Below are 18,787 nucleotides of genomic sequence, written 5' to 3'. Positions count from 1 at the left end.
TCTTCACAGTTAGTACTTATCTTGTTCATGCAATAATGTGTCCACAATATCAAATACACACATTTCAAGGAAAACGTGAAGTATTTCTGCAGCACACACCTTGAACTCACTGAAGAACTCTTTTTGCTAAAGTAATGAAAAGCAAATGACCAGAATAATCTAGGAACTATTTTTATGTCACTAAAATACATAGACTAAGCTTAGGTATTCATGTGCATATAACAAGAAATACAAATGCAAGAACTCTATGCAACATAGTCAGAATTTTTATCAACTGATTTGAAGATTTCCTTTGGGTCATAACAAAATGATGAGACATAGGAATATTGTATCTTCGTAAAGTATTTGACTGCTTTTAAACTTTGGGCCGCATACTCAAAGTTCCATTAGGACACATTCTTTACTTTGCTCATTTCAGTCAATTCATTTGCTATAATGTACATAAAGTTTATTTACATCTTTATGATTTTAAAAGTATCTATCATTCACCAAGCTGTCTCACAGTACCCATGCAGAAGAATTATAATTGCAGTTCCAGCAAAACAAATCAAAAGGTTTATCTTTGATCACACTGTCAGTCCATGCTACTCTGTCTAAATGGTCAAGGTTATCTGACAAACTGTCAAAACTTGGTGGGTGTGAGAAAATCACTGAATAAGAATTAGATAAAGAAAATTATCTTTAAAAAGTGGCTTTTCGTACGGTTGGAGGTATATGAAAGGAAGTCGCTAAAGCAGAAGCAGTTTGAGTAACTTAATTTGTAGCATTCAATGTAAAAATTAGGTGCGTATTATATTAAATCCAACATTTTTACTAACTAAAACTAGGAATCAAGGTTGACAAGAATGGTTTGCATACAAACATGATCCCAATGTTTGAACCAGCATGAATTACTGCATATAAAATACTATTTATTGAGTAACAATTTCTGTATTTATCTAGGTAAGAGGCAAGCTGATAAATGAACATGATATGCTAAAACTCATTAAGTCATGTGCATAGAAGTATGGGGAAAATTAAGAACTATATTTGGGAGAATAAAGAATTAAACTTGGTTCATTATATTAAATTTTGGGTTCCTTGCCATGGTATGTGTGTACTGAGATTTATGTGCACAGAAGTCCATTTGCTTCTGAAGAAAGTTTTCTATATATTAATCCACTGTTCGCAGAACACTCACTCTCCACCCCCCCTTTTTCAGGGTGTAAAAATAATTTGCAATTATTTTTACTTCAGCATGTTTCAACATTTGAGATTTGAAGGGCTATTTTTCATGATGAGCAGTACAACAGAATAGCTTAAGAAAATGCTCTTTCTTCCCCATTTTCTGCAGCTAGAAAAACTGTCCACAAAGAACAAGACTTCTATTCTCCAGTCTTTTTAAAGAGCTCTTTGAAAGAAAATATGTAACCCAAATAATTTGGATTGGGATGAATTATTGCTCATCTAAGAGTGGTTGAAAAGGTGTTTCTCAATTTCCACTGGTTGATGAGCCCTGTGATAACTTGGAGGTATTAGCCTCAACAGTCCCTTCCGGTTCACCTTTTTTTTCAATGCTAGCAATGCACTACAACAACCTCCCTGATAGCATATGCAGACGTACATATACAATTGAATCTAATCATCAAAAAAATACAATCTATATGCAAACTGTATGCAGTTAAGGCCCCCACACTGGACCTCAAACACTTGATCAAACACGTGAATTGCATTTGATACTCAAAACTATTATTTAAACAGCTTAGGCCTTCCCTCCTTAGGCATACTGAGCAGGCGAGCATCTGTGCAGGAAGGAAGGCTTGTCTATTTTCATTTATTTGTTTAAGTCTAAAATATGATTGAAGATAAAACTCACATTTCTAACAGCCAGGTTGATAAGGAACTACCTTCATATTGCTTCCTATCTACCAAACTTAATTCTGGACTGCTGTCTCATCTCTTCTAGCATCATATATAATGATTGTGGAATAGCCTGGCAAATCTTGTTCTTAAAATTCTGCAGAAACAGATGGCACTCAGCCACAATAGAGAGGATCACACAGATGAAAGGAAAGCACATTCACTGGTGAGGTTATGAGGCAGGAAAAGTGGTGGCAAAAAACCCCCACAAACAAAACAAAACAAACAAGAAGGTAATACAAAGATTAAAAGGAAGATTTAAGAAATCTTCCTCTGCTAGGAAAAGACTTTAGCAGTAACTGATAAGAGATACTGCCTTCAGTAACAGCCAGATCATATCTCAGAAAGTGCAGGCACTTGTATAAAAAAATTGAAGGGAGGGAAAAGCATGTTTTATTGCTCCTCTGCCTTCCCTCCCATCTATTCTAATTAAACAGGTACAGAAGGCACTCTGTGATACCAGCTAGCCTGCTTCACAGTCCCCAAGGCAGCATCAATACTGTTTGTATAGCTGGTTCAGAAAAACTTAACAAGGTTATGTGTAGTGACAGTTCACACACCCTGAGACTCTTACAAACTGAGCTGCTTTTGCTATGTCATGCTTTATATAATTTTTCCCCTCCAGTTAAATACTCTGATCTCTTCACAATTAAATTAGGTGCAGTTTTGCAAGCTTTATTAGCTCTCTCAGTGTCTTTTATTCCTTTCTATTACTCCTTATATATTAATAAGCTGGTAACACATTAACAACCCAACTTGGGAATTGGGCTAAAGAGATTGATGCGTCTTTAAATTTAGCTACTCCTTTTCCCAGAATATTATCACTACAAAAAACCCCAAGGTTTTATTAGCTATTAACTGCCGGCCCAAGATCTTGCAAGACAAAAATAATATAATAAACCTTCTATTCAGAGCAGGTATAACAACAGCACTGGCAAAAGATTAAAATATAAAATGCTACTTCAGCAGCTTGGTTATATCTAAACACTGTATGTGTTTGAAAGCAATACATCAGAATACAGGCAGAGCCAAGTACAATCACTCTTAAGAAGACAAGGCAATTTTAAGTCAAACAGAAGCATGAAAATAAAAAATGAATTTGTTTTGCACTACCTTTTCTGTCATGGCATAATGACTTCCCCACATAATTATTATCTCTATTAATAAAACAAAACCAAAATGTCTACACAAACATCCACAAAGATGCCCCAAACCCTTGCCTTAATGTATTTTTCAAATTATTTTACCCAGAACAAACAGAACTAAATGACACTAATGAAAAGAAGAAAAGTCAGTCAGATGGCGAGCAAATAGTACCAGACCTCACAGATGACACATTTTCATATGAGACAAGAATGAACACTGGAAGCAGATGGAACATTTGAAGCCAAACAGCAGTGCAAAATCACTGTACAGAGAAGCTTTAGGAAAAACAAAATTGCAGCATGTCACAAAGGGCTTTTTCCCCTCATTTGTTGGTTTAACTACCTTTAGACTAAACTCATTTTACAGAAGTTTGTTTGGGATCCCAGCACTACAGTTCAGCACTTCCTTAGAAAGATCACACACCCTGGTTTATTCCCTATTTTTTCACCTGCTATACCTCTCTCCAACTGAAGTTTATTGTTGATTTTCTGGAGTTCATGAGAAGCATTAACAATAACTCACTACCTAGCACATAGGGGACTGTGTCTTCTTGCTGATCATTTCATCCTCTTCATACAGCTAATTAAAAAGGAGCACATAATAACTCAAGAGAATGTCCAGTGTTCCCCAAATAGAAGCAGTATCTGTAGGAATATATGACTGCAAATGCAAGTCAATACTAGCAAGAGAAAGGGATGGACAACACCTTTGCATTAATTTTGGCAAGCAAATTAATTTATTTTCAGGTTTTGCTTAGTATTGTGAACATAACTTCTAATTGGTACTGCAAACCTCTACTAAAAGTATCATCAACAGCTGGCTCCTCTTTTAAGTTCATACCTGAATTTATGTAAATAAAATCAATCATTCAATTTATGCCACATTTCCCCTAGAAATTAAAGTCTCAATTGTATTTAATAAGGTGCTATAGATTAAGCTTTATAAAAATTATTCTACTGTTTAGCTCAGTATGAACGGCATTATTAAAAAGTTACACTGACGCCACTACTTGATTGAAAACACTATTTCAATTAGAGAAATTTCAATTAGAGGTAAGATACACAAAAGCTATAGCTTTTTCCCTTTGCATAGTTTTTCAAATCCAAATATTTGCATCTTCCTTCTGTTTAAATGCTCTTCAGGATTATGGTCAGATTTCTCTGAATATTTTAATACTGCATTCCTCAGTAGAAGCCTAACTCTGATAGAGAACTTCAAGTGCCTCTATAATGCTTATACACATGTGCAACAGCCTGTATATGTACACAAGCATAATGCCATCAATGACAAGAAGAGATTCATCGTAATTATGCATTTAAAGTAATCTTCTCTATCTCACTAATTTTATTATTTCGGAAATCAGTGCTTTGAGATGGTGATGATTTACAGCTTTGCACAATGATGAACAAAATGGTGGTGGTAAGCTCCACATTAAGCCCTGCCAACTAAGCAACACCTTCCAAACAATCCCCTTCAACATTCATAGACAGTAGCTCACTGAATGTCAGGGGAATCCCTAGTTTCAAAAGGCTATAATCAGTAAATAAGAACACCAGCTGAAATATACGTGAAAGTGTTGCCATAAAGGATAAGACATAGTTAGAGATGAACGCCCCTCAGAAATCATCCCCTCTCCCTACAACATATGTAGTAAAGTTCTGCATTGCTCTTGGCATGAGCCTGTGTTGCCTTCCAGCTTCAAAAGTCTGTATACATTGTTAGCAAGAAATTGAGCTTTAAGTAATAAATCTTAAAGATTATTACTGTGCCTTCGCAGGAAAAGAGAAAAATGCTTATGTAACAATGGCTATAAATAGAATGCAAAGGCTGGATTTGCAGATTCAGCAGACAGTGTTTGATTTCACAGAAATTATATATAGATATTACAAGTATTATGATTTAAAGAAGTTAAATAAGTTCTTCAAATTGTTCAAAAACATGACGGGGATGAATTATCTTTTATAAAATCTTTATTTTTTTTTCCCTTTTTTTTCTTTTCTAAAATCCATACCACAACTATTCCAGCACGGGAATGAGTATTTCTTCTTGGCCTAACTTTCCTTAGTATATTCCCTTGTGACAAAGGTAATGGGTCACATGGGAATTACATAGTTCTAAATTCCTCAGTTTTAGCTGCATACAAAAGAGGATTTAAATCACAGAAAGCAATTTTTAAGCTTATGTACTTGGATACTTGCTTTAATTTTCAAACCTTCAAAGATCTAAGAGCAAAATCCAAGAGGTTTCACGGTATAATAATTCTAGCTTCTGAGCTCTTGGTAATGGCCAAAAATGGTGTGGCTTCACCTAGTAAGGATGGGAGGGAGAAGAGATGCAAGAAAGGGAAAGTATATGGGAACTTATCCAAGGCTTTTGGTTTGCTTTTGGTTTGTGCTGAATTTCATTCAAAAGAACAATCAGTACTATATATTGTTTATAACCCTCATATAGCTATAGTAACTTTTTAGTCACGCACCAGGACTATAACTGCAAAGGATCATTATTTTTCATAAACAATTAGATTATTTAACTGTGTAAAAATTTCAAAGGAATTAGGAAGAAGTATATTCTTAAATTTTATTTCCATTTAAAAGACAACTTTTTTTTTCTTAGGTTTATCTAGCAATGACAGAACTCAGAATAGAATATATTCTTCTATTTAGGACAAAAGGGAGTTGTTGCAAAATGAAACAACCCTGATTTGACATAGTGCAGTTTATATATATAGCACAGCTTTTTGGATCATTTTTTCATTTCTGTCTTTCAAAAATCTCAGTAAGACTTTGTAAGAAATACTCCTGTTATCTTCCATAGTAACTGTCAATTTTTAAAAATAACTCAAAATTCAATCATAATCTTCCACCTTCACAATTACATTACTGTTACAATTAGTTTATTGAATTCCTCAAATTCCTCAGCTTGGAACTACAAATACCTTCTGAGGCCAGAATTCATGTCAAGCAGCAAGAGACTGTACTGTGTAGATCTTATTTACACACATGCACACTCACATGAACAGCTTCCTCTTTTAACAAAGTCTTTAACTAAAAGGAGCATTTCTCCCAGTTGATTACTTGATCTCCCGTAATCTCATGTGCCCATAAGGAAATAAGGCATATATGCTTTACTGTCACAATAGAAACTTTGCAAAATACCACCTCATTATTAAGTGTGTAACTATGAAAAAGAGCACAAGCAAAGTCTTACAGGTTCCAAAAGCAGGCATTTAAAGCCAAATGTTAAAACCCTTGCATCTTGACTATTACAAGGTTTCAGTTCTTCGCATTTATAAATTATCTTTTAATTCTGTTTGGTACTACACGAAAGAATGCAGTTTTCAACTATACACAGTATAATTTACATAGATGGCACAAAGGCAAAAAAATTGAGGTTAGTCAGTTAATCCTAACACCTCTAATACATCATTGCAAACAAAACCAGACGTTTCAAAATAGTTAGCATTTCTTAGGATAAGATGGACAAAAACTATGCTTTCATTTGCATAGTTCACTTCTACATTATTCTGGTGGTGCCTAACACCCACCCTCACCCTCTACATGCTACGAGGCTGTCTCTAGACCTTTCAGATCTATTCTGGAAGGTTTTTTGAATCTGTATGTTCATGGCTGGATTTTTTTTATTTATTTCCCAACACCAATAAAAGCAATAATTTTTCAGTGAAGTTCAGCCCCACACTTTTTTTCTCATTATTTAGATGCCTAAACATTCTCCCCAGTGGTGTCTACATAATGTTTTAGGGAAACCAACAAAGTAAACTCCATCAGTCAATGTAAGTGTATGCAAAACTTGTAACAACTCATCTCATCAAGAAGAAATATGTCTGGAGAGATATAAAAAATTAAAGTTACAGATTTAACACACATACACACCCACAAAAGAGGGAACAGAAACTGTTTTGCAATATTATCTATAGCAGGCATTATGAAGCTTCCAGTGGAACACAAAACTATTATAAAGCTGATATAAAGAATCACCAACACTACCAATAAGATCAGAGATGCGCGATTTATGAAAATAATTTTGAGAGTGCATATAGACTTCTATGCAAATATTACTAGATATTTATGTTGACTGCACAGCTATGTACTCAATAAATCTAAGAAATAATATTCAACATGACAATATTAGTCATTAGATATCAATAATAATTACTTACTATTAAGAGCCATGATATTGTCTGTTCCTGGATGATGGAAGTTTATTCCCATACGCCCTGCAATGTAAATAAAAGCTATTTTCAATGTTTTTCTTTCAAAAATGAATTAAATCCATTATTATGAAAAATTGCTAGAAGGGATGAACAGTCAGGATAGCTCAATCTTCCAGCTACTGAAGACAACTTTCCAAGAATACACATTTACAATATTTAACATCGTAGTACCTTTATTATTATGTACTTAAAATACTGAAAAATCACAAAATAAACTATGAAAATTATTATTTTTTTAATACAACCCTTTGCTTGTACTAGGAAAGTATTATGCTTACCCTTTCAAAACAAGGCATCAAAGTTCAACCTTGCTGCAGTTATGCCATTTATAGTACGCTTCAAATAACAAATACAGCATTTCAAGAACTCCTCTTAATTGGTAAAAATAAATCACTGTTTTCCATACTACCTGTGACACCAGGAGCTCCCGAGTTAATGGATCGCTGGAGACAGAATGCTTACCCTGGTTTTGTATTACTTCTCTAAGAATCTGCTATTGCTTACTATTTGAGATAAAACACTGGATTGGAGGGACCATTGTTATGGAATGCATTCATATGCACTCTGAAAAATACTGGTTCTTGACCCATAATACAGGACTACCATATACAGAAGGTCCACCATGACATCCAAATAAACTGTGCTGGTGCCAGTTTCCAGGAAGCTGGAGAGATGCACAATAGTACCTATTTTCTCAGGTGAGAGCTAACAATTGAAAGGATGGCTTAACAAGATCTCTGTTGCCATCAGGAACTGGAAGTAGGAACAAACTCACATGTGGTTATTTTGCTTCAAAGAAGATGTAGCCCCCAGAAATCTACTTTAACCCTCAAGCCAAGAAATGAGCCAACTCTATTAACTGTTCAGATTAGTTTTAGATACTATTTAACTGAGCTGAATTATTAAAAACTTAACCTAAAGAAACTTTGTAACAGGACTTGAAGTAAACTACCCCCCACCTCCCTGAAACAATTTGATAGCTGTGTTAGTCCTTGTTTAGAAAAATATATAGAAGGATAATTATAACCACATAAAAATCATTTCAATTAAGTAGCGTAAGTAACTTAAGTTACTTACAAGCGTTGTAATCCATTTCATATGCTGTCGAACTCTAAATTTGTGGCTAATTTGGGAGCTAAGGAGCAGGCAGTTTACATTTCCTTACAACACTGGCACTCAAACATGGGACCTCAAGACCCATAAACTATACTGAAGAACCAATATATGTGTTAAGTTCCTGTACTTCTGCAAAACTCAGTTTTAGCAAATAAGCTTTTGGAAAGCAGAACTAAAGCCAGTCTTCTCAAATTAGTTCCTACCAGTAAGTTAAAGCCTTCTATTTCCAGTCACAGAGACTGCTGTGCTGCAGTTATTCTTCTGAACAAATGCAACATGAAGTTTCAGTACAATTATGGAACGAAGTCACGAGCAGTTTTAGAAAAACAAATATATTTTTTCTTCACATAGTAATTTTCTCATTCTTTTCGAAAAAAGTGCCACCACAATAAGACTATGAAGCAAACAGCACCTCCAGAAAGAAGTGGAGGCAGAAGGAAGGTAAATAAACCCTCAATTTTTAGTTTCCAATTCCTTGAAAAAAGCTTTTAAAAGACATCTTCATTAACTAATGATATAATTCTCCTATACATACTTTCACATTAATCTGGCACTGCAGAAACATTAAAATTGCTATTATTTCAGTTTATACAAGCTTGTGCTAAAATATTAGCAAAATCTTGCCAGATGGACATTAATTCCCTTTTCCTTAATAGCATATTAATAAGCATAAGGTTAGAGGTATTACTTGTAAAGAGAAAAGGTATATGTAATAATCTATACTTGTAAACTAATACTTGTAATAGGAAAAAAAGGAACTGCTATGAAAAAAAGAGTAACATTTGAATGCCTGTTTGGATGGGCTCTTCTGTTTTCCTTTGCTGAAGCTGAAATTCTGCTGTTTGACCAGCTTCAGAAATAGAATCGTATCTGTGACATCTGGGTTTGTTTTTTATCTCCCTCCAGGCTGTCACTGGACCAGGTGCTGCTTGTGTGACATTTTGTCACCTGCCCTTAGCCTGCTATTTTTAAACAGTTCTTGTCAGCTATCTTTTAAGAGGAGCAGAAAATACAGAGCAGCACAAGCAGAAAGCCATATTGTCACACTGAGCTAAGCAACAGTATGGGATTATTCTGTGCATCTTCAGAGGTTCCCCAATGTGATTATATAGAAACAAATTAATGGAATGCTTTCAAAACACACCTGCATTAAAAGCATTCAAAACAGACTGGTAATGCACCAATCATTAGACATTTAGTTACCAATAATTATATAGCCTTTCATATTAGCTACAACATTTGAACATCTTGCTGTTTGAAGCAAATTCTTCCATTGAAAAGAAAAAGAGGCCATATGCAGATTACAAAACTGCATAATTATCTAAGGAGCAACAAGAGAGCACAAGAAGGAAATTGTGAATTTATTTAGAGTTGCAATGTAAAATTGTGCAATGTAAGAATATGAACTTTCAAGGACATACTTGGGTTAAAAACATAAATTACTATCAGAAAACAATTTTAAGAAATGCACATGTATGTTACCTGGGCCTTTACAAGTCTATGAAAGCACATATTTCTAATTATAGTTTTAAAATGGAAACTCTGCATAAAATTTCTGCTTTTTAAGTATCTTAAACACAATAAGCAGAAACACACAGAGTTAGAACACAGAAATTACGGACTCCAGCACTTCACTGAAGTCACAAATAGGAACCCTTCCAGTAACAGCATCCCAGTACCTGTATTCAATGTACATCTGCCATTTTCAGTTTGCTGTCTTGGTTTCATAACTACCTACTGAGTATATTTTCAATTATGTGCTTTGACAACACACACATATATTACTGCAGTTGGCCTGCAATAACCATCAGCTCTTTTACTTACGTCTTCTCAATTCCTAATTAAAAAAAAAAAAAAAATTAATCCCGTTGTATAATTCTTTTTATTTAAACATTTCAGAATATAAATAAGAGCTTAATTCTTGTATAGACCAAGCTGCTCTGATCATATGTCATCAAATTCCTTAAATTCTCTCTCATAGCAGCATTTGGAGAGAGTTTTCTGGCTGGACTGCCTAAGTGCTCTGCTGCATGTCCAATATCATGCTTGTCATGGCAAAGAGCCCAATTACTTCTTAGGGCACATGTCAAGCATGTGCATCTTCTTTTCTGTATTATACTGGAAATAAAATTATGTTAAATGGAATTTAACTTCACCTCATTCATTGTAGAAGAGAGTAACGATTTTGAAACAATTCTGAAATCTTTCCAATAACTTAATGAGGTACGCCCTTCCAACATAAGAATCTCTTTATTACATCTTTTACAAATAAATAACCTTATTTCTTTTAATTGTCTAGATAATTTCAAATTACATGAACACTTCTGATAAAGAATGTTACTCCAGAAACAAACCTGGATATCAGCACACTTTTACCATTATTGCAGTTTCTTGACAATGTCTAGTGCCAGGCTTGTCTATAGTGGTCCCCTTAATCTCAACTCTAAAATCCACTACTTTTAGCAGATCTTGAACCTTATGTGCACAATCTGTTTACAACTAAGTGTAAAACCTATCTTTGACTTCATCTTTCTATATACGTGCTGGTATTATCATTATTTTCTCATGCCTGAAACACTAATGATGAATCAGTTCCAGATCTATAACTACTGTTTTTGCTTTCAGAGATTTCTCAATTAATTTTCTCTTTTTATTCATTTTCTCTTCTTAAGTGCTCTATGATTTGTTGAAATCAAAGTAGTGAAATCCTCATCAGCTCCTGGACATGAATGCACAATGAAGGATTTTTAAGATTACAGTTACCTATTCTCATCATTTTTATGGCACAATCAAGGTTCCAAGAAACAACGTTCCTTGGGTATATATTGAGTAAAACTTCTTGCACTGTTATACCTCATGCCTTTCACCAAGAAAGAGCACTCATACCAATTTGGCAATTGGTATTTGGCATGAGATTTGCTAGAAAATGTCCTGAACTTAGCGGGAATGAGAACTTCCTCTCACATAGTCCTTACGATCACTATTGATATTAATTAAGTTATGACTACAGACTCCAGTGGCAAGGTCAAATGAAACTGGCAACAGGACTAGATCTGCTATACTTCCTTAGCAGTAATACCTCCTTTATCATTCTTTTCTATTAAATTATTTCAAAGTCAGTGCCAACAAAATGCATTACAGAATAGAGGCAGTTATTTGGATGGATAGGTAGCATGTGCAGTAGCGCAGTTTAGACACAGAAAAGTGCAAAAATCCAAGCAAGACCAGTATTCCTGCAAACATCTGGAACAAGAAGATTATTTTGACCTGTACATGTTCAGGGGTCTAGTTTACAGCACAACCTAACACTTCCCCACACACCCACATAACCTAGCTCAACCGTGAGTCTTGTCTCCATGATTCACAACTGGCACAAGATTCACAAGCATGAAGCATGTGCGTGTATATGCATGGATATGTATATATAGGAATTTTGACCACTTTTACACAACTAGACCTCAGACCACTCTCTCTCCTATCCCCTCAAAAACAGACACCTGGAAGTGATGCTACATTATCTCAACATACATGCCCATACATGCTTTTCAAAACATTTGAAAAGCAAGAACTGTGTAAGCAAGTGTCTGCATAAAGAATTATAAAAATAAAAGGTAACTCCCTGAAGAACTTTGTTGGTTCCCTCCGCCACCCCGCTTATTTTTACGTCTATCTGCCATATGTTCATACCTATAATTTAAATACCTACTTGGGACTTACATATTTTTTACACATTACTATACTCAGCAGAACAAAAATACTATTGTTTGCCAGAAGGGAAATATGAAGAACTATTACTGTGTTTACACGTATGTATCTTCACTATGCAAGTACATATTGTGACAATGTGAACAGAAGTGTATAATTATCAACTGTGAATAATAGCTGATAGTAATAAAGCTTACTGATAGCTTCTTCCTATCACTGACTAAACAAATATATGCCATCAGTAGAGAAAACAACTTATAAAACATAACAACAGAGATTACTATGAAATGCACTCTTCATAACTAAATTACATTGCTCCAATAAAACACAAAGTTCTTGCTTATATTTGAGTAGTGCAAACATCTTCAGCTTGAAAACAGTTACATTTTCAAAATATTAGTATATTCAACACCTGATGAACATAGAAGGAAAACTGGCTTTACTTGTAAGGGGTAGACAAGTATGCGTACACACATTCCCATTCTAAATAGAGTTCTTAATCTTTACTCAAAAGAGCAATATTGGTGTTCTTATTGGCCAGTTTGGAGGGAATAAAACAAACCAGGATGATAGGAGAGTCCTCCACTAGCAATCCATTCTAAAATATACAAACCCACAAACAGTAGAGAAGTGAAAAAAATAAACTAATAAGAAAACAAGACAGAAAAAGAGCTTTGGGTCTCAGTGAATTTAGTCTTCAACAGGACAATGAGAAACTGGAAATAAAGAGAAAGACAAATTGGTATCTGTTACCACCACTCCTTAAACTAAACAAAGCAAACAAAAATCCCCCACTGATCCTGTCCAAAACAGATTCAGCGGGTTAAAGACAAGGACAAGCTGGGTGCCAGCAGCAAACTAAGAAATATGATCATACTACATGATCGTGGAAGAAAGCACTCTATTTAAGAAATATGAACCATTTAATGGTCATTCCATACTGAATAAATAAAAAAAATAAAAAAAACCAAACAAAAAATACAGCCTAAAGAGGATTTTCTTAAATAAGCAGAGTTTCAAATTGAAAGGAAACAGTATGTTTCCTGTAAAAGCATTAGCTTGAGTAGCCTAATTTAACACACAAAGAGATTTGCAAACACATCTGTCTGCTCATGCTGTTTTTCATGTGCATTTACAGGAAGGTGTCTGATGAGCATTGAGATCCTGAGAAACGCTGTCACAGTGCACTTTTTTCTAATGACAGTGCTGCAAAAAGCTCTGACTGGGGGGCACCATTTCTAGGACCAAGATGACAACATTTGTTCTGTTTGCATGACCTCTGTGTTCAGCTGCTGACTGCAAATACAAATATGATCTATTCACCTTCACTTTCCTCAGGTCACATGGCAAACTTACTGCTTTGCTCACAAAGAGCTTATGAACAATTAGAGCTGAACAAAATCTGTTGGCATGCATTGAAGTCAACTGAAGATAAAGATGAAAAAGTAAAAGTTCCATTCTATATGTATTATAATATTGTCTAAACTGCATACAATCTTCAAGCACTGCTGTCAAACCTCATAAACAACACAGTTACGTTAAAGGTAAACAGGACATACTAAATTTTACTTAGTTTTCATATGATCTGATACAGTCTTTATGATAGTTAAAAAGTAGTAATCCCAGTAACCTGTTTCCTGTTGTGCAAATATATCGGTGTCATTCATATTAAGTATTGAAAATTTAGATCAAAAGTTTCTCCACAGATGCTGGCTCCACTTCTGAACTGTTGTATATTTGTATTCAAAGTCTTAAACAATCTCAGAATAACAAATGCTAATATAATCAGGGAATATGTATATTCTATTGAAATGACATAATTAACATTTTATGTATCCTTCTACAGTATAACATCCATTAAAATTAGTTTTAATAAAGCCTGCTCCCTATGTTGTCTCCAAATATTCGTATTTGAATATGTGTCACACTGATACTTTATGAAATCCTGGGATTTGTTGTTAGTTGTGGATTTGCACATTACAAAGTTTGTTTCCATTCTGATTTAGAATAAACACCAAATATTAGTTATCTACTGTAACAGTAAATTTAAAACAAATACTCAAAGGGACATGATTTCTCTCCTCAATTTCATTTCAATTCATTGTCATGACCTATCGTAGCACATGTACATAGCATATGATCTAACACAGCTGAAATATTTAATTATTTAAAAATAGAAGAAAGGCAGCTGCTAGTTACTACTGATCAAAATATTTTTTATAGATCAGAATGCCTCTGTTTGTGTTGTAAGGCAATACTTGGACATGGATAAACATATTGCAACAGTGACATATTACACCATAGGCAGGAGACACTGATGTAGGAAAGAAATGTTTTAGTCAGTAATAAGTAGCATCTACCCATAGTTATTCTCATAATTCAGTTCTGCCCTGCAGCATTAGGTAGAAGTAGTACATAAGTACCAACAGGTTATAAAATACACCCTTTCCTTGCTAAAGCAAAACCCTCTCCCATGTTTTTGTAATGTATGATATCACTTACTGGCAACTCAGCAAATAAATAAGACAGTTCAGGGAAAACATCTTAGAAAACATTGCACTGTTCTGTCACACAGGCCTGGTTATGACTGACACAGGGAACAACCAGATACCCTTGGCCATATACAATAATTTGTCTTAAATAAGAAGTTTAACAATCCCCTTACTGTACCTTTTTTCCTCCTTTTGAAAGGATTTATGAGTATTGACTTAAAGAGAAGAAAGATGCTGAAGCTGGTCTTGATGGCAGAGAATGCAAGTAAGGAAGTCTCTCCCTAACTGTCTTGTGAGAAAATAAGGCTTCCTTTTTAATGGGTTTATATTCTTCAGATCTCAAAGCATGAAAATGGCAAACAGTTTATAAAGTTACACAGTTGCCTGACTTCAAGGACAGAAAGATAGAAACCTACCACAGGGTACCCCTATGTTGCAGAAAAAGATGAGAAAAAGAAATCAGTTTTAGACAGAAACAAATAAAAGCCGACACTGAACATCTTCTCCCAAGACTGAACTTGAGATAAAATGCAACCTGGATGGATAAGCTGGTAATTTATACAAGCCCAGAAGCCCCAGAGCTAGGTATCAAATCTCTCTTACAGCAAGAAACACCCAAAAAAACATAAGTGACCCTAGCTTTCCTAGCTGGAGAGCACCATGCCAGCCTGCCAATCAGACTGAGTTAGCACTTGCTCAATGTAAGTAATTCAATATTGCAAGACTGAGGATCAGTTAGTTTCTGCTGCATTAACAATCCTTCAGCCTTTCTCTTGTTCCACACTTGAAAGTAACACCCCCCAAAAAAGTTGCTTAATCACATGCCCTCTCAAGGCCAAGTGGATCATGCTTTTAAAAAGTGACCTACTCTGGTAACCTTGAAATAAACTGAATTTCCACAGCCTGCAGGACAAAGTCTGAGCACACCTCAGATTCAGAGAAGGTATGAAGCTTCAACTGCTATAAACAAGAGGATGGACTCTTTCTTCCTCACCCCTGAGCTTATTCACTACCTCCAGAGCATGAGGAACTTACATCCCACAATCAGGTGAAAAAAAAAATCACAGAACCATTTTATTTTGGTCTTCACATCAGAATCTGTTACTGTTAAACCCCCATCCACATTCTAATCTAAAGCCCTTGTTCTATATCCAAGATAATTATTTTTTGTTTCAATTATCTTCTGAGATGTGAGTAGGCACATATGCCAAGAGGGGCTATGTTCCAAGCAAAGTTTCAACCTTCACATAAACCATCTGCAATATTTTACTAATGAATGCATATATGGACAGTACTTCTAAAAATACTCATTTGCTGAAGACTTCGTTGCCAGCAGCAGGCTGAAATGATCCTGAAATAGCTGCACTGGCTTTGTAACATGCATTGGAGGCTCCAAAACATGTATAGCTTTTCTAGAATTAAATCTTCCTGTGTTTTCAAGATTAGAGGCTTTTGGTACTGATCTTTTCACCTCTTCTACTTAAAAATTTGGATAGTAAATACAAGGCCAACCGACATGTAAGTGGTGTAAGCTAATATTGTTTGAGAAAACAAGGCTTGTTTACCAAAAGGTGAACAATTTATAGAGTCATTTGAAATCCATCTCATTTTAATTTGTCTGATCGCTTGTTAAACCAGGACTTTAGTGGTTCCTTTACTTTTTACACAAGAAAAGGCTGAACAAAACCTCAGAGAAGATAGTCACAGGTGCTAGAGGAAGGGAAGAATTAAAGGGAAAAAAGCATACCCGGTTTACTATGAAAGACAAAGAAGGTAAAAGGAAATGGAAGTAGTTCTGAGACTTGGTTAAGTTAGTAGGATTCTAGAAAGAGCAGCTGAAATTTTGCATGAGAGGCATTCATACAGGAATGTCTATAAGGAACTGAAAAACAAAAAAATCAAGCTGAAGTACATAACAATGACTTAAGAAGCAAGCAAAAAGCAAGGAGAGGCAATCACTTTCTTTCTCAAGGTGTGAAAGAAATCAAGAAATCACCTTGAGAAAGAAAGTGATTGCAAACTAAAACATGCTACTACTTTAAGGGGGAGAGCCAGAGGAGAGTGGGATAAGTAAGAAAAAAGCAAGACAGTTTAGAAGACAAGATTAAGTGAAATCTGAGGAAGGTACAGAGAAGCACAGCAGTTGAAAACCTTCTGCATCTTTGGTAGAGAAAGTTGAGGTACAGGGTAAGAGTCAAGACCAATTTTCATGTCAAAGGCAACAATGAAAACACAGTAGGAAAACAACTGGACAAGTGTATCAATGTTTGCAGAAAATATGTTTTTCTGAAAAGCATTCTGTTGAAATAGTAACATAAACCTATTTAACACAGAGGAAGACAATACATCTTAGAAGAAAGAATCAATGTCCTGAAACAACCACTGCTGTGAATATTGCCAGTCATGCTGCATAGGGTGAAAACAGGAGTAGAGGAAAGTGCATAGCAGGTCAAGCCAAAGCTGGAGGTCAGCAAAGTAAGCTCTGTAGTCAGAGCGAGGAGTAAAAGAAAGCAGACAGAGAATTAACTATATCGATGGGGAAAAAGACAGCTGGGCCGAAACAGAGAGAGATAACTAATAGTAAACAAGATTTCTCCAACAGTTACTGACTGGAAGCTGGAGGAGAGCTAAGTAACAAGGCCAGAAGGCCAAAACAGGTGAGCAGCACTGAGTGAGAAAATGAGATAGTTAAAAAAAAGCACATCCAGTAACTGACAGAAATGTTTGCTACAGCAAAAATAAAGCTAACAGTTCCACTGGCAAATGGAACAAATAAATTCAAACTTTTTTTTGAGCAGAGAAAAACAGTTCCTACTGCTCTCAAATCTCCATTTAAGGCAGGCAGTTTCCTACGTAAATTGCTAACCTAGTAGAGATGAAAATATTAAGTTTGTTTTGGAAAGGACACTTTTCTTGAAAAGCAGGAAGATGCTTAATGAAAACCAAAAATTTCATCTTTACTTCATGCAAAACACCAACATTAAATAGCATTATGACCTTCAGGTGCAGCTGTGGAACATGCCACTTGCAACACTTACAGAGGTTAGCTCAGCTGAGTACTGGAAAGTATTCTTGTTAGAATGACCCAACAACATAAGAGAATTAAATATTTTTACCCATCATTATTTTATATGCTAACCTTCCCATTTAAAAAAAAAAAATCAAATGGCTATAAGGAAACAAAATTGCACTTATATGACGTTAAAATCTTTCTCTAGAGTCATTCTTTTCTAATCCTTTCTCATTTTTTCCCACATTCAGGTTCATATGGAAATTCAGTCTTCAAAAAATAGTCTCTATTTGTATATTTAAATAAATACTGATTTAAAAAAAAAATGTGAGTTTTAGCTAGAATTAATAGGATACAATAAATGCTTAAATCTATTTACTAGAAATGGGATTTTATTTTTGATTATTTGGTTTTTTTTTTTAATACTAGCCATATGAAATGTATATCCAGCAGAAATCTCGGTTTTGTTCAGCTTGGTTTTTATAAGTTTCAGGTGAACATTATTTTGGAGGACTAAGATCAGAATAGACATGAGACAGTATTTCTTGCCATTTTAGACGTCTGAATAATAGTTAAAGGCACATGAAGCACACAGCACAGCAAATTTCAAGATAACAGTGGGAAGCACCAGGCTAAAAGAACTGAGAATACAGAATCCAGTTTGTATGACTGTAAAAACCAAAAAAATCTGTATCCAGAAATATGGAGAAAAAGGCACAAGACCTTGGACCAAGAAAAAATATTTTTCCACATGTAATATGTAAATAGGGAGGGGAGCAAGCGGGGCAATCATGACATCCACAACTAAATTTCTTCTCTATCAATTCCAGTGTCCCATCTTCTCAGTGTTTGGTAATCATTTCTACTTCCTTTCTATGTGGCTTACTATTAGCTACAGTCTTCAAAGTGGGCAAGAATGCATTTAAGCAAGAATGCGTACCTATTTTTAAATGTAAGCAATGAAAGAATAAGAAGAGGACCGTGCAGGTCAGTCAGGAATATTTGTTTATTGAAATGTTGCCACCACCTTTCACTATTCCGTATCAGCTAAGTATTAGAAATGGTTTCATCTCCAATGCTACAGCTGGTAGAACAAACACAGTCTAGTAGCATAGATCATCAAAACTTCCCAGCATTTAACAACATCTAATAGCTTTTGGCTCCCCTAAGAATTTGAGAACCAAGTTA

General features: G+C 35.0%; 1 protein-coding gene across 1 annotated transcript in view; it reads right to left on the bottom strand.

The window, feature by feature from the left end:
• CPEB3 (cytoplasmic polyadenylation element binding protein 3) overlaps positions 1–18,787 on the bottom strand; it is an 83,237-nt gene that overhangs the window by 38,870 nt on the left and 25,580 nt on the right. The window contains exon 4 of the mRNA XM_010021406.1: positions 7,223–7,279. Within this exon, the coding sequence (XP_010019708.1) occupies positions 7,223–7,279 (57 nt within the window). The remainder of the gene's footprint in view (positions 1–7,222; positions 7,280–18,787) is intronic.

This window comes from Nestor notabilis, unplaced genomic scaffold, assembly GCF_000696875.1.
Source record: "Nestor notabilis isolate BGI_N333 unplaced genomic scaffold, ASM69687v1 scaffold12389, whole genome shotgun sequence".
In the NCBI taxonomy this organism is placed as follows: domain Eukaryota; kingdom Metazoa; phylum Chordata; class Aves; order Psittaciformes; family Psittacidae; genus Nestor; species Nestor notabilis.
Note: the sequence above shows the minus strand (reverse complement) of the source record. Positions and strands in the feature narration are given on the sequence as shown.